This window comes from Cynocephalus volans, chromosome 13, assembly GCF_027409185.1.
Source record: "Cynocephalus volans isolate mCynVol1 chromosome 13, mCynVol1.pri, whole genome shotgun sequence".
In the NCBI taxonomy this organism is placed as follows: domain Eukaryota; kingdom Metazoa; phylum Chordata; class Mammalia; order Dermoptera; family Cynocephalidae; genus Cynocephalus; species Cynocephalus volans.
This window is the reverse complement of record NC_084472.1, coordinates 110,800,025-110,823,653: the sequence shown is the minus strand read 5'-3', so window position 1 is coordinate 110,823,653 and position 23,629 is coordinate 110,800,025. Positions and strand designations below refer to the sequence as shown.

The 23,629-nt window shown below is 35.4% G+C and overlaps 1 protein-coding gene across 1 annotated transcript in view; it reads right to left on the bottom strand.

The window, feature by feature from the left end:
* The window catches only part of LOC134361753 (A disintegrin and metallopeptidase domain 3-like), an 88,872-nt gene that overhangs the window by 49,200 nt on the left and 16,043 nt on the right, over positions 1–23,629 (bottom strand). The window contains 7 exon segments of the mRNA XM_063076731.1: positions 476–671; positions 13,151–13,249; positions 14,851–15,037; positions 16,966–17,102; positions 21,759–21,840; positions 22,939–23,105; positions 23,325–23,396. Of these exon segments, the coding sequence (XP_062932801.1) occupies positions 476–671; positions 13,151–13,249; positions 14,851–15,037; positions 16,966–17,102; positions 21,759–21,840; positions 22,939–23,105; positions 23,325–23,396 (940 nt within the window).

The following is a 23,629-nucleotide window of genomic DNA, read 5'->3' as shown; positions in this document are numbered from 1 at the left end:
AAGTTTCAATTACCCATATTAACAAAATCAGTAAAAGCCAAACACGTGGTAAATTAATATAGAGACTTTTAGACAACAACAATGCACAGTCAGTGTCATCTACTATAAATTTTTGGTGTCATCTACTGGCTATGCAAGAAGTAGAAACATACTAAAACTACCCACTTGATAATAGAAAAAATTGTATTAAAGTGCAGAAATGCTTGAGAGATCATTTTCTCTTTCTTCTACTGTAATAACAGTCTACTCTTTCCACCAATCACCTGAAATTTGACTGATGTCCTACAATTTTTGTCCTGTAGTCATTAGGTTCATTTTAAGTCTTGACATTATTCAAAGTTGCTTTAATTTGCAATTTTATTTTTAAATTTGGATGTAAAACAACATGTTCTATACTATGGCTGTAGGGTGGATTATTGACTTTAGAATAACTGCAGTTTAAAATGAACCCCAGAAAAAAAGGTACAATTATTACATTTTCCAAATAACTCTACACACTGTTTATCAGGCTCTTGGCATATTCCACCATAGCAATAGGCGGTGTCATTATTGCATAGTTCTAAATCAGCAGTTTTCACATCAGGCACACAGAACTCAGATGTTCCATTGCAATATTCTGGCAGATCACACAGATCTTGGCTTTTTCTACATAAACGTCCTCTTACACCAATCTGTGAGAAAATGAAAAACAAATATGTGCATTGGTCAGGGTCAGGCAGGTTTTTCTTCACTACCCAGGATTGAGACGGATGTTGGGGAAGAGAGGGCCTCTCACTTTTCTGAAATATTGTACATTATGGACTAGAAAAGGAAGGACCTGCAATGACCTGTCACTGTGACATGTAAAGAATGCTCGTTAGAGAATTTTCAGCAGAATAAAAAATACATATCCAAGAGAAGCATAGAATAAGAGTTATGTTGTTACTGTTTGAAACAAAGACTCTCTTAAGCATGAAGCTAGCTAACCTCAGCTTCAATTTAGGCTTCCTTTTTTTTTTATTTTAACACTTACTTGTACATATTTATGGGCTACACTGTGTTCTTTTAACACATGTATATACTGCACAATGATTCACTTAGGGTAGACAGCAGAATTTTGTACCATTTAATCTGCTACTTCTCCCCTGCCAGCCCCCCCAGCCTCTGACAGCCATTATTCTACTCTACTTCTATGAGTGAGATCATGTTATTTGTCTTTCTGTACCTGACTTACTTCACTTAACATGATGGTTTCCAGCTCCTTCCACATTGCTGCAAATGGTAGGATACCATTTCTTTTCATAGCTGCATAGTATTCCACTGTGAATATACACCACAGGTTTTTTATCCATTCACCCACTGCTGGGCAGTTAGGTAGATCCCACCTCTTGACTATTGTGAATAGTGTTGTGGTGAACGTGGGAGTCTTTTTAATATGTTAATTTCATTTCCTTTGGGTACATACCCTGTAGTGGGATAGCTGGGTCACACAGTAGGTCTATTTTTAGTTCTCCACAGTGGCTGTACCAATTTATATTCCCACCAACAATGTAGGAGGGTTCCCGTTACATCCTCGTCAGCATCCGTTATTTTCTGTCTGGTGATAATAACCATTCTAAGGTGAGATGATATCTCATGGTGGTATTAATTTGCATTTCTCTGATGATTAGTGACTTTGAGTATTTTTTCACTTGCTTGTTGGCCATTTGTCTTCTTATTTTGAGAAATGTTCGTTCATGTCCTTTTCCCATTTTGTAATTGGGTTATTTAGGGCTTTTTGCTGTTGAGTTGCTTGAATTCCTTATAAATCTGGATATTAGCCCCTTGTCTGATGTGTAATTTGCGAACATTTTCTCCCATTCTGTAGGCTGTCTTTCACTTGGTTGATGGTATCCCTTGCTCTGCAGAAGCCTTTTAGTTTAACGTAGTCCCATTTGTGTATTTGTGCTTTAGTTGCCTGTGCCTTTGTGATCTTTCTCAAAAAACTCCTGTCCACTCCCATTTTGTGTAGGATTTCCCCTGTGTTTTTTTTTTTTTTTTTTCTAGCAGTTTCATAGTTTTTGTGTTTTAAATTAAGGACTTTGCTCCATTTTGAGTTGACTGTTATGTACAGGGAGAGATAGGGGTCTAGTGTCAATATTCTGCACGTGGATATCTAGTTTTCCAAGCACCATTTATTGAAGAGGCTGTGCTTTCCCCACTGTATATTCTTGGCACTTTTGTTGAAAATCACTTGGCTGGGTGTGGATTTGTTTCTGGGCTCTGTGTTCTATTGCACTGATCTATTTGTCTATTTTTGTGCCAGTACCATGTTGTTGGTTCATAGTATATTTTGAAGTTAGAAATTATAATGCCTCCAACTTTGATCATTTTGATCCAGATTGTTTTAGTTATATGGGATCTTTTGTGCTTCCATACAAATTTTAAGATTTTTTTTTCTCTATTTCTGTGAAGAATGTCATTGGCATTTTGATAGGGATTGATTTCAATGTGTAGATTGCTTTGGGTAATACAGACATTTTGATGATGTTAATTCTTCCAAGCCATGAACATGGGATATCTTTTCATTTATTTGTGTCCTCTTCACTTTTTTTTCACCAACGTTTTATAGTTTTTATTATAGAGTTCTTTCACCTCTGTGGTTAAATTTACTCCCAGGCATTTCTTTCTTTGGTGATGATGGGGGGCAGGGTTCTTTCTTGATTTCTTCTCCCTCTATTTCATTATTGGAGTATAGCAAGGCTATTGATTTTCTATGCTGATTTTGTATCCTGCCACTATACTAAATTCATTTATTAATTCTAGTATTTTTTGGTGGGATCTTCAGAGTTGTCTACGTATATGATCATACCATCTGCAAATAATGACAGTTCAACCTCTTCCTTTCTCATGTGGATGCCATTGGCTTCTTTCTCTTGCCTTATTGCACTGGCTAGAACTTCTAGTACTATGCTGGATAAGAGGGGGGAAGTGGGCATCTTTGTCTTTCTGCATTTTGTCTTGGGTGGTGAGGTTGGATCACTGCAAACAGTGTATACTGGTAGGGTTTAAATGGAAGTACCTAAGCATAGGAGTCTAAATAAAATACGAGTATTTAAACAAGAGGTAGATGAGAACTCAGCTCAGTTTTTGGAACATATATGCCAGGCATATCAAAAGCATTCTGATGCAAACCCGGAAGCCCCAGAGAAAATGAGGATGGCAAATATGCCTTTTATTGGACAGAGTGCTTCAGATACCTGCTATAAATTACAGGAGTTTGCTGGAGCTGTAGGGGTGAATCCCTTGCAACTAGTGGAGGTGGTTTATAAGGTGTTTAATGCCAGAGAAACTTGTAAATCTAGGCAAACTATAATATTTTTTGAAACAATGGGGAAGCAAGTGAAAGGAAAAGGTGAAAGAACTGAGGTGAGGATGAAAATGGACACCAGGGGACAATCAAGGCTCACATTGTAGAGGGGAAGAATATTGGAGACACAATTGCCCAAAGCTAAACAAGGAGGGTGCAGCTAAAAGGCACATGAAGGAATGCTGAAGCATCTCTGATGGCGAATGAGAGAGGAAGCCCAGGGGCTACACTGAACCTTTGGAGTTACTAAATCTTTCCTCACGGGAGTCCTGGGTACAATGGACAGTGGGGAATAAATTAATTGATTTTCTGGTAGACACTGGTGCTAGTTTCTCCGTCTTAAACACTAAATTAGCTAACAGTGCTGAGAAGACAGTTTTCATAACAGGAATTAGAGGTAGACCCCCCAAAAAACCTTTTCTTCAACCTCTGGACTGCCATCTGAGTGACATGACACTGAGACACAGCTTTTTGTATATGCCTGAGTGTCCCATCCCTTTGCTGGGAAGAGACTTGCTATATAAATCAGATGCACCAGTGACTTTTTCTCCTGAGAAACAACATATGCAGATTCAAGTGCCTCTCAAGCAATCTTGGCAGTTCCAGATGCTCCTTACTGGAGTCAGACCTCCAAAAGGTGAACTGTTTCCACTCAAAGTCTACAAACAAGTGAGTAAAACACTTTGGGTGGATGGGGTCCCTAGCAGAGCCAAAAATGTAACTCCTTTATCTATAGAAGTGAAAAAAGGAGAGGCATAGGAGTTGCTAGGAAAAAACAATATCCCCTGAAAAGAGAAGACTTGAAAGTATTCAGCCTGTGCTACAAAAGTTTTTAAAACATGGACTTGTTTATTTGGCCCTGTCAATGCCCCCATAACAACCCTATATGGCTGGTAAAGAAATCTCCATCTACCAGTTTGCAGAAAAATGCATCCTTCAAATCCAAAACTGAAAACCAACCATAATCTCCCTGCATGGCTGTCAACAAAGTAAAAGGACTTGGAATGGTAGTATGAATATCTTGCACTATCTTATTTATAGCTCTGAGGTCTTGTATAAAGCAATACTCATTAGTAGGATATTTCTTATTAAAATACATAGATGATTGCTAGCCCCACCTATGACAAATGCTTAAAGAACACCACATCACATTAAATCATTTGGCTAAATGTGGATATAAAGTCTCTTCTTTCAAAGCCCAAATTGGTAAGGAAAAAAATACCTACCGAGGCTTTTCACTAAGTAAAGGAAAATGCAGTCTTCTCCTTGAAACAAAGAAGACTATAGCAGCAACTAAGCCCCCCAAGCAATAGGAGGCATTGTGAGGTTTTGGGTGAATGGCTGGGTTTTGTTGCATTTGGATTCCTAATATGGGCTAACAGTGTGGCCTTTATATGAGGCATTAAAGGGGCTAGACACTGAGCCTCTATATTGGACTGAAGAATGCTAGAAGGCATTCAAAACCATAAAGAAAAAAAATGATAATCGTCCCCTCCTTAGGTCTTCCCAACCCTCAAAAGTCTTTCAACCTGTATGTACATGGACTGGGGGTTTTAATCCAATTACTTGGAACTGCAACCCAACCTATAGCATTCTTCTCTAAACAGATGGAACAAACTACTAAGGAAGGGCTGCCCTATTTAAGGGCTATAGGTGCTACCTATGATGTGTTACAAGAAAATTTTACTTTGGGACACGCTATTACCATGTATGTTCCCCACCAGGTGCTGACTCTTTTAGAACAAAAAAGAGGTTACTGGCTTACTGCTGGGCATATGTGCCAATATGAGGCAATTTGTAATACAAGGGGATTCTTTTAGATAACCCTAATGTAGTCTTACGGACAACCACTAGCCTAAAGCCAACCAGCCTGCTGACCAGCAATGGCATAGAGAACGGCCTAATGCATGACGGCCTTGAGGTTATGGATGCTGTCTATTCCAGCCAGACAGATCTCTTTGGCCATCCATTGCCCCATCCCAGACTAGGAACTGTTCAGTGATGGCAAGCGCTTCATGGAATAAGGACAACATCACTCGGGATATGCAGTGGTGACTTTAACCGAGACAATAGACGCAAATGCCCTCCCAGCCAGTACCTCAGCTCAGAAAGCAGAGCTGATTGCACTTACACGGGCCCTCCGACTTTCCATGGGTAAAGAGGTAAATATATATACAGACTCCAAGTATGCTTTCAAGATAGTACATGCTCACAGAGCTATTTGAAAGGAGAAAGGACTACTAACCTCCAACAATAAGGACATTAAACATGCTTCTGAGATACTGACTCTTAGATGCAATAATGCTGCCTGCCAAAGTTACAGCAATGCACTGCCCAGGACACCAGAAGGATGGTTCTCAGGTTACCAAGGGAAATGCAGCTGCTGACAAAGCTGCTAAACAAGCTGCAAAAGAGGCAAAAGGAGCTCACCTCATTGGAGCTCTAATACCACATGTAGACTTAATAGAATTTAAGCCTCATTATACAGAGAAAGATGAGGAACATGCCAAATGTGGGGCTTTACAAACACTGACCCCAGTTCAATGTGGAAACTGAGCGATCATGGTCTGGTTCCACTACCAGAAGCCTTGGTCTCCCCTATAGTAAAACACCTTCATGAAAGTACCCACTACAATAGAGATACTCTATTGGACTTAATGAAGCCACATTTGAAGGGACCCCCTTTCCACAGAGCCTTGCAGTGAGTGACGCAAGGCTGCCAGCTATGTGCTAAAAATAACCCCCAAGCTAGTAAACATAAGGGAATCCATCCTTTGAAGATTTGCAAATAGCTTTTACACAGATGCCTAAGGCAATGGGAATCTTTAAATATATGCTTGTTAGAGTGGAAACTTTTCAGAGTGGGTTGAAGCCTAACCAACAAGAACAGAAAAGGCTTCAGATGTTGCCAGAATTTTACGATTGGAAACAGTACCTAGGTTTGACCTTCCAGGTACAATTCAGAGTGACAATGAACAAGCCTTTGTTTCAAAGGTCACACAGAAGGAAAGCAAGGCCTTACAGATTAAATGGAAACTACACTCATCATGGAGACCTTGGTCAACAGGTGAGACTGAGAAGATGGTCTGGGTTGCACCTAGAAGTGGACTTAAATTGAGTCCTCCCTCTTTTCTTCTTCCAGTTTTATTTTTTTAATTTATTTTTCTTTTTTTAATTTGAAACATAATTGAGTATGTTTCATTCTTTGTGTCTATTAATCAATTTCTCCCTTAACCCCTCCCACTCCCCTCTCTTCCCTCTAGTAACCACAGTTTTGTTCTCTCCTTCTGTAAGATCAACATTTTATCGCTTGTTGTTTCCTTCTTTGTTTCTTGGTTTTTTGTTACTTTCTCTCTGTCTCTCTCTGTCTCTCTCTGTCTCTCTGTCTCTCTCTCTCTCTCTCTCTCTCTCAGCTCCTACTTAAGAGTAAGGACATGCAGTATTTCTCTTCCTGAGCATGGCTTATTTCACTTAATATAATTTTCTCCAAGCTCATCCATGTTGCTGCAAATGGCAGAATATCATGCCTTTTTATGGCTGAGTAGTATTCCATTGTGTATATATACCACTTTTTTTTTTTTTTTTTTTTTTTACCCAGTCATTTGTTGATGAGCATTTAGGAAGGTTCTATGTACTGGCTATTGTAAATACATTTGTGATGAATATGGTAGTGCAGGTATCCCTTTGACATGATAATTTTCAGTTCTTTGTGTATATACCCAGTAGTGGAATTGCTGGATCATAATAGTTCTATTTGTAGTTGTTTAAGAAATTTCCATTCTGTTTTCCATAAAGGCTGTACTAATTTATAGTCCCTCAAACAGTGTAGGAGGGTTCCCTTTTCTGTGCATCCTCGTCAGCATTTGTTATTTTCTGTCTTTTTGATAATAGCCAGTCTAACCAGAGTGAGATGATATTTCAATGTGGTTTTGGTTTGAATTTCTTTGATGTTTAGTGATGATAAGCATTTTTTCCTGTGCCTATTGGCCATTTGTATGTCTTCCTTTGAGAAATTTCTATTCAGCTTCTTTGCCCATTTTTTGGATTATTTGGGTTTTTTTTACTGTTAAGTTGTTTGAGTGCCTTGTATATTCTGGATATTAATCCCTTTTCAAATTCATCGTTTGCAAATATATTCTCCCATTCTGTAAGTTGTGTTTTCCCTCTGTTGATTGTTTCCCTTGCTGTGTGTGCAGAAGTTTTTAGTTTGATATAATACCATTTGAACTGATTTCAAATGTTTTAAATTGTTAAAACTTGATTTGCGACCTAACATGTGGTCTGTCTTGGAGAATGTTCCATGTACTGATGAGAAGAATGCATATTCTGTAGTTGTTGGAAGAAATGTTCTTTAGATGTCTGACAAGTCCAGTTGGTCTAAAATGTAGTTTAAATCCTGTGTCTCTCTGTTGATTTGTTGCCAAAAGAGCTGTCCAATGTTGAGAGATGGGTGTTCAGGTCCTGGACTATTATTGTATTGAGGTCTATCTCTCTCCTTAGGTACAATAATGTTTGCTTTATATATTTGGGTGTACCAATGTTGAGTGCATATATATTTATGATTGTTATATCTTCTTGGTGGATAGATTCCTTTATCATTATTTAATGCCCTTCTCTGTCTCTTTTTATAAGTTTTGGTTTAATATCATTTTATCTGATACAAGAATAGCTACTCTTGCTCAGTTTCTGTTTCCATTTACATGATATATTTTTTTCCATCCTTTTACTGTTAGTCTGTGTGAGCCTTTGCAGGTGATGTGGGTTTCTTGTAGGCAGCATATGGTTGGATCTAGTGTTTTAATTCATCCGGCCAGTAATGTTTGAGTGGGGAGTTCAATCCATTTACATTAGAGTTGTTATTAAAAGGTACTGTCAAATTCCTGGCATTTAATTGTTTTGGTATAGTTGTTTAAAATATCTTAGAAAAAATAAAATATCTTAGAAAATATCTTAGAAAAGGAAAAAGTTTCTTTTTCTTTTAGGGTTGTCTTCAGTGTTTGTTGGTTTTTTGAGGTGTTTTGATATAGTTTTTTTCCTCTTTATTATTTACATATTTGTTCTACCAGTGGGATTTGTTCTTTCTCATGTATTCATAGTAGTCATTATTGTTTTTTTGGATTCCAGATACAGGACTCCCTAAGAGGATTTTTTTGTAGGGCTGGTCTTATGGTGGTGAACTTCCATAGCTTTTGTTCATCTGGGGTATTTCCCCTTCAGTTCTGAAGGATAGCCTTGTTGGGTATAGTATTCTTGGTTGGCAGGTTTTTTTCTTTTTGTACTTTAAGTATATCATCCCAGTTCCTCCTAGCAAGCAGGGTTTCTGCTGAGAAGTCTGCTGTTAATCTAAAGGGGAGTCCCTCAGAGATGACTTGACACTTTTCCCTTAATGTTTTTAGGATTTTCTGTCTTTGACTTTTGACAGTTTGACTACAATGTGTCTTACAGAGAACCATTTTGTGCTGAATCTAGGGGATCTTTGAGCATCTTGGATCTGGAGGTCCATATCTCTACCAATACCTGGGAAGTTTTCCACTATATTGCATTGAATAGTTTTTCATTCCTTTTCCTTTTTCCTCCTCTTCTGGAACACCATGATTCATATGTTTGTGCTCTTAAAGTTGTCTGAGAGCACTTGAAGATTTCCTTCAGTTTTTAAAATTCTTTTTTCTTTTCTCTCTCTCTCTCTTTTTTTTTTTTTTTGTCTGCTTGGGTTATTTCAAAAAGACTGTCTTTGAGGTCAGAAATTCTTTCTTCTGTTTCCTCTAGCCATCTGCTTAAGCCCTCAATTTTAGTTTTTATTTAATTGAATAAGTCCTTCAGTTATAGAAGTTCTGCTACATTCTTTTTTATGGCCTTATCTATCTAAATTTCCTCCTTCAGAGGTGAAAGATCTCTGTAATAAGAACTACAAGCCACTACTGAAAGAAATTAAAGATGATACAAAAAGGTGGAAAGACATTCCATGCTCTTGGATGGGAAGAGTTAAGATTGTGAAAATTCCATTGTACCCAAAATGATCTATAGATTCAATGAAATCCCCATCAAAATACCAATGACATTCTTTGCAGAAATAAAAAAAGCATTCCTAACATTCATATGGAATAACAAAAGACCACAAATAGCCAAAGCAATCCTGAGCAAAAAAATAAAATAAAATAAAATAAAATAAAGCCAGAAGCAAACACTACCAAATTTCAAATTATATTACAAAACTATTCTAATCAAAACAGCATGGTACTGGCATAAAAAAACAAACACTAAGACCAATGGAACAGAATAGAAAACCCAGGAATCAACCCACATACTTACAGCTAAATGACCTTTGACAAAAGCAACAAGAGCATACATTGGGAAAAAGACTGTCTCTTCAATAAATGGTGCCAAGAAAATTGGACATCCATATGTAGAAGAATGAAACCGGACCTGTACCTCTCACCATATGCCAAAATCAACTCAAAATGGATTAGAGACCTGAAACCATAAAATTATTAAAGGAAAACATAGGGGAAAGACTCTTGGAAGCAGGACTGGGCAAAGACTTTATGAATAAGACCTCAAACGCACAAGGAACAAAAAAAAGAATGAACAAATGGGATTATATCAAACTAAAAATCTTCTGCACAGCAAAGGAAACAATCAACAGCCCAGAAAAACAACCTACAAAATGGGAGAAAACATTTGCAAACTATACATCTGACAAGGGTTTAATGTCCAGAATATGCAAAAAACTCAAACAGCTATACATTAAAAAAACAAATAATCCAATCAAAAAATGGTCAAAGGAGATGAATAGACATTTTTCAAAGGAAAACATACAAATGGCCAACAGGTACTTGAAAAATTTCTCTACATCACTAGTCATCAGAAAAATGCAAATCAAAACCACATTGAGATATCATCTCAGCCGTCAGACTGGTCATTATTAAAAAGACTGTGAATAACAAATGCTGGTAAGGAGTACTCTTCTTCACTGTTGGTGGGACTGTAAATTAGCAAAGCCATTATGGAAAACAGTATGGAGGTTCCTCAAACAAATATAGATAGAGCTACCATATTATGACCCAGCAATCGCACTACTGGGTATATATACAAAGGAATGGAAATCATTGTGTTGAAGGGATACCTGCACTCTCATGTTCATCATAGCTCTATCTACAATAACAAAATTTGGAACCAACCTGTGTCCTTTGACAGATGACTGGATAAGGAAAATGTGGTATATATACACAATGGAATACTACTCAGCCGTGTAAAAGACTGAAATTCTGCCATTTGCAGCAACATGGATGAGCTTGGAGAAAATTATGTTAAGTTAAATAATCCAGACTCAGAAGGAGAAATACCACATGTTCTCACTTACAACTGGGTGCTAAGAATGAAGGAAAGAGAGAAAGAGAGAAAGAGAGAGACACAGAGACAGAGACAGAGAAGGAAAGAAAGAAAAGACCACAACAATTCATTGAACTTTCAGAAGGAGAAAACAAACCTAGGGTTACTAGAGATTGAGGGAAGGAAGGGAGGGGGTGTAGGGAGGGACAGGTCATGTAAAGGACATAAAGAGAAATCATTAGTTGTAAAAATGAATATGCTAATTCAAAAAAGAGAAAAAATAAATTTCCTCATGTCCTAGATTGTTTTTCTCATTTCATTATTTTGTTTATCTGAATTTTATGGTATCTCATTGAGTTTCCTTAAGACTGTTGCTCAGAATTTTTTTTTTCAGATGTGTCAAGGGTTTGCTGCTGTTTAGAGTCTGGTATTTGAGAATTATTGTATTCCTTTGGTGGAGTCATATTTTCTTGTTTTTTCATATTTCTAGTATCCCTACATTGATGTCTGGTCCTCTGGTGAAGCACTTGCTTCTATTCCCTAGGGTGGCTTTTGAGGAAAAAGACTCTGTCTTGTAGATTTGTTTTATATTGCCTGTTGGGTGGCATGCATTAGTTTAGGTTCCTGCTAGACTCAGTAATCTCAGTAGTTGCATGTATTCTCAGTTTTTCTGGATAGGCTCACTAGTTTTAGGTAGACTCAGTGGGTCTGGGGGGCTCTGGCAGGTGTGGCTGCAGCTGAGGGTGGCTGGGTCCACAGCATGGGTTTCTGGTAGCCATGGACACACAGCACAGGGCTCCAGTGGCTGGTGCCAAGGCTGTGTGGTGGCTGGGGCTGGGTTCATGCAGCACAGGCCTCTGGTAGCCACATATGGGGTTCCAGAAGCTGTGGGCTGGGTGATGTGGGGCTCAAAGAGTGTGGCTGAGTGGTGCAGGACTGTGGTGTCTGTGGTCATCTGAGATGGGGCTTCAGCAGCTGGGAACACTTCTGCAGGTGGCATGGGCTATGCAGTGGGGTACACTGATAACCCCTGTGGGGAGCAGGACAATCTCCTATGGGGGGAGATGGTCCATGGCCCTGGAACTAGAAATCAGTGCATGTGATCATGTGATCGTGAGGGCAGGCTGAGGCATGAGCAAGAGGAGGGTTGCTTCTGGGAAGTTCTCACATCTGAATAGATTCTTTTTGCTACAAGGGAGAATTCCTTCTGCACCAGTGCTAGCTCTCCATTACTCTCTCTGGACCCTTTCTGGGGAGGATCATACACTGAGCACCTCTAGTCCACCTTTCTGGACTTTGTTTTTGAATGTGCAACAGCTATTATTTCCTTTTCTCGGCTCTCAGAGGAGGTGCAGTTCAGGGTCCAGGATCCGACATCCAGGTCCCAACCCCAATTTCCAGTTCATCCACCCAGCAGGTGCTAAGCCAGGCTGGATGGATTTTTTTCTTTCCTCTCTTTCTTCCCATACCCTGACTTTCTTATCTTGCTTGCTAAAGAGGAAGACAAGGCTGAGGAAGCTAGTCAGTACTTTGCAGATTAATAGTTATTCTTTGACACTGCAGGGTTTTGTGAAGTGATCAAGTACTAATGTGTGGGAGCTGACCCTGAGCACCAGCAAGTCAGCCAGAACTCTGCAGAGCTGCAAGAAAACTTTGCACAGAAGCTGATTCCACTCTAGAGCAAATCAACGTCCCGCAGGGCCCTGAGACAACACCAAAGATGAGAACAGAAACCAGATGAGTCCTTGGAGAGACCTTGCACTTGATTCCTAGACACAGAGCCCTTGTATCGAAAGTCCCCTTTTCTCCTACTTTTCACTTCCCATGCTCCATTCCCTCACCCACCTCTTTAAGAAACCCTCAGTAAATCTACATCTTTGAGGTGTGAGAGCCTACCATCTTCTTCAGATGAATACACTGCCTTTCTATAGCATCAACCATTTTACTTCTGAGTCATTTGTTTTCTTTCCTCCCTAAGGGGATGGGCACTTAGTCTTGGGTCCAGTAGCAATTTCATACTGAATGGACAAAAATTGGAAGCTTTTCCTCTAAGATCCAGAACAAAACAAGGATCCCACTTTCCCCACCCTTATTCAACACAGTACTGGAAGTTCTAGCCAGTGCAATAAGGCGAGAGAAAGCGATAAAGGGCATCCAAATCAAAAACGAGGAAGTCGGACGATCCCGATTTGCAAATCACAAGAGACCAATTAAGTTGAAAACAAATAAAATTATTTAAATAATAGAAAATGTCTTTAAATATAACCCTGTATGGAATAACACAAATTCTCTAAAAAGATGCTATAAGGAATATTTAAGTGTGTAAAAGAAATATTCACATACTATTAGAAACTAGACCCCCAAAAAAGCTTACCAAAGAGAATATAAAGTAAAACATTTAAAAGACGTGTTTTAAAAGAAGTGAAAAAATAAATGCATTAAAAACTAAAAAAAAATTATGAAAGGAAATAATGAAATATTTTGAAAGCTCACCTTACAAGTGTTTCTATCACAGCATGTCCCAGTGCCACACTCTGCAAATCCAATCAGAGTACATTCTACAGGATTACAGCATTTTTTATGAGAGCATTCCTAAAAGCGAATACAATCAAGTTAAACATAGAAAATTTTAATCAAATATATAATTTCATACATTTTCAAAATATACTAAATCGTGTCTCTAACTTAATTACAATCACAATATGACCATTGACTTCTGTATTTATTTGACACCACTCCAGTTAAACTTAATATATATACCCTGTAGGAGCAAAAAAAAGATGGTCATAAAATTACACATAATTCCAATTTCAAATTGATTTGTTAAAAATTTAATGCAATTCCTTTCTTTTTTTGTCCATAAAAATATGTGCTATAAATTTTTATATTAATTAATTTATTTATTATATCATAGGTATTTTCTACATCAAGTCTTCTCAAGATATTATTTTGGGAACATATAACAATTTATGGATATAACAAGATAGATATTTCTAAATTGTAACAATATTGTACTAATGTAAATGGTGTTTCAAAGAAAAGGTGTCATTATTTTTAGCTTCAAGATTTTATATTAAACATTAATTTTAGAAGTTATTAAATAACTACATAGATACAAATAATAGAATACAAAAATATTAAGTGCGCCTTATGATATAACCTTATTACCTTCTACACGGTTATCTATTTAGTGCAAGAGTAATGTTTCACAAGACTAATAGTAATATACAAAAATTAGTAAAATAGCCAAAAAGAAGTGTTATGTTTGTTTCAGTTCTATAATTTTTATAATTAATGTGTTGAAAATTTTACATAACTGCACATTCTAATTTAGTTAGTATTCCTGTGCCTATATTTCTGTTAAGCTGTTTCTCTGTTTATTTCCTTTATCCTAAAGCACGTTTATATTAACAATATTAACCCCAAACCAATAATATATTTTTCAACATTTTATCATTTCTTATGACACCTTAATTTTTTTGTTGGTAACTTTTGATATTTTGATACTGTGAAATTTTGAACTTTTATTATGTCTGAGAACGATGATCTTTTCTTTTTGATTTCGTTCTTTGAGTTTATGGATAATAATTTTCCCCTTTCTAACCCCGGAAAATTTGTAGGTGTTTAGTGTGTGTGTAATGTATTTGCGTTATAAGGAACACTTGGCTCAGGCTTGTATAATTGTTGGGTCATGTATATTATCATGGATGACAAGGAACCAAAGATTCTAATTAATACAAATCTTTGAAAGCAAGTTAAAATAAATGAAGTTACCACAGATGCAAGGACCAAAATTAGAAGATGAGAAATTAAAGAACAACGCACATTTAATATCTTAGTGAACCAACGTGGTCACTTTGGAGCTGTTCGGGAGATAATTTAGGTGACAATTATACTATTAACACTACTGATGTGTACAGTATTGAAAAGTGGTATTACTACTGATGATCATGCAATGAGGAAAATCTATTTCTTTCACCCATGCCACACTTACCCAGTACTTAAACTCCTCAAATGCTTCAAATGCAGAATGAGTCGGTTATCACACGCCCCTTTTCTCCCAATGTTACATTTGATAAAACAGTGCAGCATTTAAAAAACAGTCTCCCCTTTTATACCACATCTGTATCTATCGACAACATGAGAAACACAAAAACAAATCTTTGGATAACATATTAAATTCTGTCACTAACCTTTGGTGGGCCACAGTCACATTGCTCATTAGATTCCACAATTCTATTGCCACAAAGTGGACTTTTTCCTTGATAAGTCACTTTTGAAACTGGTTGATTCTGAAGACACTCAAGTTCAGGCTGTGAAATTACCTGCTTAAATCCATCTATGCTGCAGCTGCTAAAAAACTTTACTCCACGAGATTGTCTAAAATTAAATTACATTTCTCAGGTAAATGGAATTAATGTATCAAGGTAGCACTCTTCAGTAAAGTGCTGTGAATTCTGGGCTACTTCACTTAGACAAGTTCCAGGGAGGGGAGAGTGCTTTTATTTTTAACACAAGTCATAAGTGAAAGCAGTAAGTTCATTTCTATTGGAATTTGATTAATGAATGTCTAGAAAGTAGATGAAGCTAGAGTTGGCAAAATACTTAATGAGCATATTCCCTTATTGTCAACATCGTCACTATTATAAGAAGCTCCAATGATCATTAAGAAAATGAAACATACTAGAAAATTTATGTGTAAAACATCAAAGAATAAAAGATGAATGATTATGTTAAAAATAATGATTATCTGTTCTTTGGTAACAAAATTCATCAAATAATTTCAACACTGAGGTATATAAAGTGTACAAGTCCTAGATTCTTTTTTTTTAATTATACTTTTTGAATTTCTATACTTTTAAGTATACTATTTCATGAGTTTTCTTTAATTTTATAACAATGTCAAACTTAAAGAAATGTTGCAAATACAGTCCAAAAATACATTTAGTTAAGAGTAAGATGCCAACACCATGTCCCTCTAAAAGCAACTTACTTTATACACATATTATTTTGTCAGCAGATTGACCTCGCCTGCTGGTACTTTGGGAGTGTTCCAATTTGGGGAACTTGTGGTATGCTTTTGAGTTTTCGTTTGTTTTTTAGTTTTATTCTTTACTTTGTGAGAGAATTTGGAGAGACTAAAATACCATGCTGATTCTTTAAAAACTTGGCTTCCAACCTCTCCCTTATTCTTAGAACACGTTTCTTCCTAGGTAAGACTATCCTATCTTGGTTGGTACTCTAAAATTTTCTTCCTTCCAGCTCCCACCTCATGTGCCTGTAAATATAAGTACTCAAAACTTTATCTCAGGGCATCTCTTTTTATTCTATAACATTTTTCAAAATTATCTTTTTACGTTTCTAGTCCCCACCCATATGCTGATAGCTTGCATACTTTAGATCTCTTGCCTTCTGAGATAGGGACCTATTTAACTAACTGCACACTTAAAAACTTCAACTGATAACTCAAGATATCTTAGATTTAGCATATACAAAGCATCTTCAAGATTTCCTCCCATTTTTTTCCCTTTCCTAAAATATTTGCCTTTATCAATATTTGTTACGAAGTTGTAACAACCAAAAACCTATGAATAATTCTTTACATCTGTCTTCTTACTTAATAAATTAATGTAGATTAGTATGAAAGTTATCATCTTTGAAATATCAGTTTGCTGTGATTTATTTTACACTTATTTTATGAGATAAATTTTTATTATCCAACTTTATTAATTGATTAAAATGTGTGTTGTTACGTTTATCATAAAATCTAAACTCCCACATCAAGAATGCATCATCAGGCTCTTTCCTACATTTCCTACTGACCTCTTGACACTTCCCGGACTCATGGCTCTTTAGCCTCATTATATTTCACTTTCTTTTCCCTGTGCCTAAGATATTCTTCCTATAGTACCAACCATTTCTATTTTTCTATTTTTTTTTAAATTGTTCACCCCACCACACCCAGAAATCTCCCTATTTCATGTCTGTTGAGCTTTTCAAACTTCTTACTATCCAATTATCATTTCATTTCTGACACTGAAAAATTTTTAAACAACTCTGACAAGAATCCAGTAAGCCCCAGAAATTCATCATTAACACCTACCTTTCTATGCAATAACATTGAATATAGAAATACTAAGCACATTTTCTACATCCTATACTCATTCTCATTAATAAGTCTTCAGTAAGCACACACATATTTAGTGAAAATATTATTACTAAAGTTACATTGCAAGAGATTATACATCAAGGAATACTACAAGCATTTCCCAAGAGAAGACATAGATTTGATAAAAACAACAGCTTACATTGCTTCAGGATTCATTATGCATGTAGTTCCCAGACAGTAACAGTTGTAGATGTCATCATAGGTTAATCCCAGATTAATTCCAAGCAACTGAACCATAACAACTGAAAATGCCTCTAAAGTTATTGTCTTTGGATACTAAGTAGAAAAAAAAAAATTAGGCTGAAGTTATTTCTTACCCTTTCGATCTTGTCATGCTTTTCTGTCTATACTGCCTAAATGGAAATGCTTATTTAGGAAATGCCTATACCAAAACTAGGTATTTTCATAGAAATATGGGGGGGGGTAAATTTTGTTATTCTTTTTGGTCACATCATTTTTCTTCATCTACTGATAGGATCATATCATTTTTCTTCTTTAGGCTATTAATATAATAAGTTACATTAACAAACCTTCAGATGATGAACCAGCCTTACATACCTGGAGTAAATTACATGTACAAGTATCAATGAGAACATAGAAACTAAAAAAAAAAAAATCTACAAAAATTCTGGACCTGAAAGCTACAATAAATGAACAAATGTACTAAAGGGATGAAAGAAATTCAGCCAAGAATATTATATTTTGCAAAACAAAACTGTCATTCAAAAATGGTGAAGAAATTAAGATTTTTCAACATAAACAAAACCTTTGCAATTTTATTACCAGTAGAGTATTTATCTACAATAAATGCTGAAGGGGGTCCTTCAAGTTGAAAAGAAAGGGCACTAGATAGCAACACAAAACCATATGAAAATGATAGAGTTCTCTAGGAAAGGTAAATATAGGGATAAATGGTCATAATTTTGGTGCATACATTAACTTTTAAATCTTGTATAGAATTTAACGGACAAAAACTAAGAAAAAAAAACAAAATTAGTATCCAATATAAAAAGATGAAATTTATAACATCAATAAAATTAAATTGAATTAGAACTATAAGGAGCAGAGTTTTTGCATGTAACTAAAGTTAAGTTTTTACCAGTTTAAAATAAACTGTTATAACTTTAAGTGTTTTATGTAATTGCAATGGTAATCCCCAAAAATTCTGGAATATACACACAAGGAAAGAGGAAGGGAATCAAAGCAAGTCTCTCTCTCTCACACATACACATACACACACACAAACACAGAGAAGACTGCAAGAGAGGAAATGAGATAAAAAAAAAAAAAAACCCTGCAAGATATACAGAAAACAATGAACAAAACAGCAATAGTAAATTCTTCCTTTTCACTAATTACTTCAAATATAAATGGATCAAACTCCTCAATTGAAGGCAGATATTAGCTGAATGGATTAAAAAACAGGATCCAAATTTATGGTGTCTACAAGAGAAACATTTTAGATCTAAGGACACAAATTGGCTTAAAAGAAAAAAATGGAAAAAGATACTTCATGCAAATAGTAACCAAAAGGGAACAAGGGTGACTATAGTGATCTCTGACAAAATATACTTTAAGTGAAAAACTTACAGGAGACAAAAAAGACACTATATAAAAATAGAAGGGTCAATTCCCCAAGAAGATGCAACAATTATAAATATTTATGCACCAAATATCAGAACTCCCAAACATATGAATAAAACCTCAAAGAATTGAAGGGAGAGCTAGACAGAAACACAATAATAGCAAAAGATGTCAATACTCCACTTTCAATAATGAACAACAAACAGAAGACAAACAAGTAACTATAAGACTTGAATAGCAGGATAGACCAACTGGTCCTAAAAGACATATAGAGGACATTCTACACAACAACAGCAGTATACACAGTCTTCTCAAGTGCATATGGAACATTCTTCAGCATAGCCCATTAGACCACCAAGCAAATCTTAACAATTTTAAAAATCTTGAAATTATGCAATGTATCATTTTCCAATCCCAATGAAATGAAACTAGAAATCAATTACAGAAAGTTTGTGTAGCCACAAATATGTGGAAATTTAAAAACACACTCTTGAAGTGTCAATGAATCTAAGAAGTCACAATGTAAATTAGAAAATACCTTAAGCCAAATGAGAATGAAAACACAATATATCAAAACTTGTAGGATCCAGAAAAGAAAAAAAAAACAAAAACAAAAACAGAAAAGTATAAATGCATACATTAAAAAAGAATGAATATCTCAAACTAATGTGACACCACAAGAAACTAGAAAAAAGAAGAAACTAAAGCAAGCAGGAGGAAAAAAATAATAAGTATTATGGCAGTGATGAGCTAAATAGAGAGTAGAAAAAATATTAAATAAAGATGGTTCTTTCAAAAGTCCCCTAATGAATATTGATGCAAACATCCCCAACACAATACTAGCAAACCAAATCAACAGCAACTTAAAATGACTATGCACTTTGACTAGGATTTATTCCTAGAATACAAGGATGGCTCAACATATACAAATCAATAAATGTGATAGAACCTTTTAACAGAATGAAGGACATAAGCCACATGATTATCTCACCTGAGGAAGAAAATAAATTTCACATGATCCAACATGCTTTCATTATAAAATATTCAACAAAATAGTAACAGAAACACACTACCCCAATATAATAAAGGAAATATATGAAAAGCCTATAGCTAACATTATACTCAAGAGTGAAAGCCTGAGTTCTTATCTAAGAACAAGAACAAGATAGGATGCTTGCTTTTACAATTCTATCCAAAATTGTATTGAAAAACCTTGCCAGAGCAATTAAGCAAGAAAATAAGCAAAAGCCCTCAAATTGGAAATAAAGAAGTAAAATTACCTCTATTCCAGATGATGTGATCTCATATGTAGAAAACCTAAAGACTCCACACGAAATAAACTGTTGGAACTAATAAAGAAATCAACAGCATTTCAGGATACAAAACCAACACTCAAAAATAGAATGGGTTTGCATACATTTACAATGAGTAATCTGAAAAAACTTTGAAAACTATTCCAATCACAAAACTATCAAAAAAATAAAATATTTAGAAATAAACCTAGGCAAAGGGGTGAATTACTTATTCATTAAACACTGTGAAATATTACTAGAAGATACTACAGAGGATACAAATAAATGTAAGGACATCCCACATGTACTGACAGAAAAACTTAATAGTGCTAAGATTTCATTACTCCTCAAAGCAATCTGAGATTCAGTAAACTCTCCAACATCAACTGAGAGCATTTTTTGCAGGAATAGAAAAAAATAATCCCAAAATTGATATGGAATCTCAAAGGACCCCAAATAATCGTAACAATTTTGAAAAAGAAGAAGAAATTTGAAGGACTCACATATTCTGATATCAAATTATATTACAAAACTATGGTAATCACAACAGTATGGTAGTTGCCTAGAGACAGACATAAAGATGAGTAGAATAAAATAGAGAGAGTGAAACTCTTACATATATGGTCAGATGATCTACAACAAGAGTGCCAAGACCAATCAATGGAAGAAGGACAGGCTCTTCAACAAACCATGCTGGAGAAAGTGGATGTCCATGTGCAAAAGAATAAAGCTGGAGCTTTATCTGACACCATCTACAAAAATTAACTCAAAATGGATTAAACACCTAAACAAAAGACTCAAAATTATAAAACTCTTAGTAGAAAACATACACAAAGTGTTATTGATCTGACCAAGATTTCTTAGCATAAGATACAAAAGCAAAAATAGACAAATGGGAATGCAACAAACTTAAAAAGTTTTCTCTTTCAAATTACACAATCAACAGAGTGTAAAGGCAACCTATGGAAGAGGAGAGAATATTTGCAAATCATATATCTGATAAGGAGTTAAAATCCAGAATATAAACAACTCCCACAACTCAACAAAAATAAATAAATAAATAAAAATTGGGCAAATGACTTGCATAGACATTACTCCAAATATACATACAAAAGACCAACAAGCATATGAAAAAAATTACAACACATTAGTCATCCTAGAAATGCAATTCAAACCACAATAGGCTGTTACCTCATATTCATTACGATGGCTGATATTAAACAAACACACAAATGGATAGAAAATAACAGTGTTGGTAGGGATGTGAAAAATAAGATGTGAAATGTTGGTAAGGTAATAAAATAGTGCAACTGCTATGGAAATCATTCCACAAAAAAATAAAAACAGAACTACCATATGACCCAGCAATTCCCCTTCTGGGTATACATCAAAAAGAGATAAAATCAGGATCTCAAGAGATATATGTGCTCCCATGTTCATTGCAGCATTATGCACAATAGCCAAGATATGGAAATAACCTAAATGTCCATCCACAGATGAATGGATAAAGAAAATGGGGTATATACCTACGATTAAATATTAATTAGTCATAAAATGGAAGGAAAGTTTTTCATGAAACAACAGACATTAACCTTGATGACATTATGTGAAGTGAAATAAGCCAGTAACAGAAAGACCGAATGAATCCACTTATATGAGGAATCTAAGTTGTCAGTTTAAGGGAAATGGAAACAGAAAGCAGAATGGTGGTTACAGACACCAAAGATAAGTACTTTAATGAGTACAGATTTCCAATTTTGCAAGGTGAAAAGTTCAGGAGATCTGTTGCACATCAATGCAAATGTACTTAACACTACCGAACTGTACACTTGAAAATGGTGAAGATGGTAAATTTTATGTTATGTGTTTTTTTCCCCACATAACAAATTCCTTTAAAATTATAACATTTGAGTTTCAAATATTTTGTAAAAAGCATTATACAAAGATTTGTCAAAACAGTATGAAAGATACATTATATGGACTTTTGTTCACTGAAGTGGACGTTAACTGTCTAAACCTTGATATTACTACAGAAGAGATGGAAACAAATTCATACCAGAGCAACTCCTGCAGCAAACTTTGGATCGCATGCCATTCCATGATATGTTACTCCCACATAATTAGGATGGTCCCTATAACTAAATAATAAAATTTTTTATTGTGAATAAATACATTTTAAAATATTAATAATTTAATGATATTTAGAAATTAGATTCCTCAATAAAGTTATGCTTTCTTTAAAACATGAAAATTACATATCATGTTTTATGCTTTCAATCATTTACTATTTGGTAATTTTCCATGGTTCATATCAAGTTAATTTCTAAAGGCTATTTAATATTAAATGACACACAGTCCAAAACATAGCAGTGCCTAATCTTTCCAAAAAATTAATCATCACTACTGTCATCACTGGATCAATAACATTCAAGATATAAGAGTCAGGATTGTTTACTGCTGTGATTTATACATATATACAACCCTAAAAGTGTGTAAAAAATGTTGGATTGGAGGAGAGGAAAGGAAAGAGAAATTTTATATGCTCACGAGGCATGGCGTATAGAAAGTGCTCGCACACATTTTAGTCCTTCGTTAATGTTGCTCTGAATCCCAGAGCTCCTTAGATTCCACGGGAGACACTAATCGATTTACAAATATATTCCATATTGATTAAGATCTGTAGAATTGTGTTTTTTAATTTTTGAATATGAAATAATCAAATAAGTAAAACAAAAATCTTAATAAAGACTCTTGAAAGATACAGGACAAGTAGATAAAAAAGCTGCATCTTAGGTCAGTTTAGAAGGTAAGGACAGAAATGGCAGAGTGGCCCATTTCAGTTATTCACGGTTTTACAGTTTTGTGCTGTGACCAGCATGACATGCAGCAATTGCATTTGTGGACTGATTCACGTCTCATCTGACGTTAACATGGTGTCTTCAGTTCTTCACCTCTGAGAAGATCTTCACAAGCATCCAGGCTCCACGTTTATCTCAAGAGTCTCCATTTCTAGCTCATGATACGTCTGTAAGTGAACAGTCCACTGAGGACAACAGCCTACTGTGACTTAGTTAGTGTCTTACGCGGTATCATGTTTTTATATTTTGCATTTTGCCAACACAATATGCATATCATCTGTTAGAAGATTATCGTTTTACATAATTTGTATATAATTCTGAAAGCTAACATATCAAATAATTTGATAAACCCTCCACCACTGTCGATCAAGTGCTTACACTAGTAAGTAGGCCATGTCATGGGACCTCTGAAACAAAAATTTTCGTTTCCATAACAAAAATCTTTGCAGTACTTCATCAGCATCCCCATTCGTTGAAATCTTATTTTGATCTGACCAGAGCTCCAAGGAAGATAGCATAACAGTCACGTTGAGCTGGGAAAACATCTGAAAACAGAAGGCACGCGTTATACAGTTTTGGGTACATCTTTATACATGATGCTAATGTTATCAATTTACTTTGTTTTTTTGGAGATGAATTCATTGCCATATGAAACTAGTTGGGAGGACTATACTTTCTAAATAATGTACATATTATTTATACAAACGATGTTTATGCATTAATTTGAATGTTTCTTATTAAAATATGAAATACAGATTACTTACAGTGTTGATAAGCCCAAAGATATGGACAACTTTCTCAGCCGCAACTGCCACCTCAGAGCCCATGTAGTCGTACTGCAAGACAAATGTTATTCTTAGTCACTAGTAAAAGTGACTAGACTACAACATAGTAAATGGATATAAAAACAAAAGATAAAGCAAACAGTGCTCGATTGAAGGTGCAAAAGTAGAATTGAGACTTACCAAATGCTTACTAGGGACTTTGTAAATTAGTCGACAACATTAAAATGAGATAGTTGTGCTTATCTACCTCTTTACAGATATAAAAATTAAGGGTCAAAGTATTA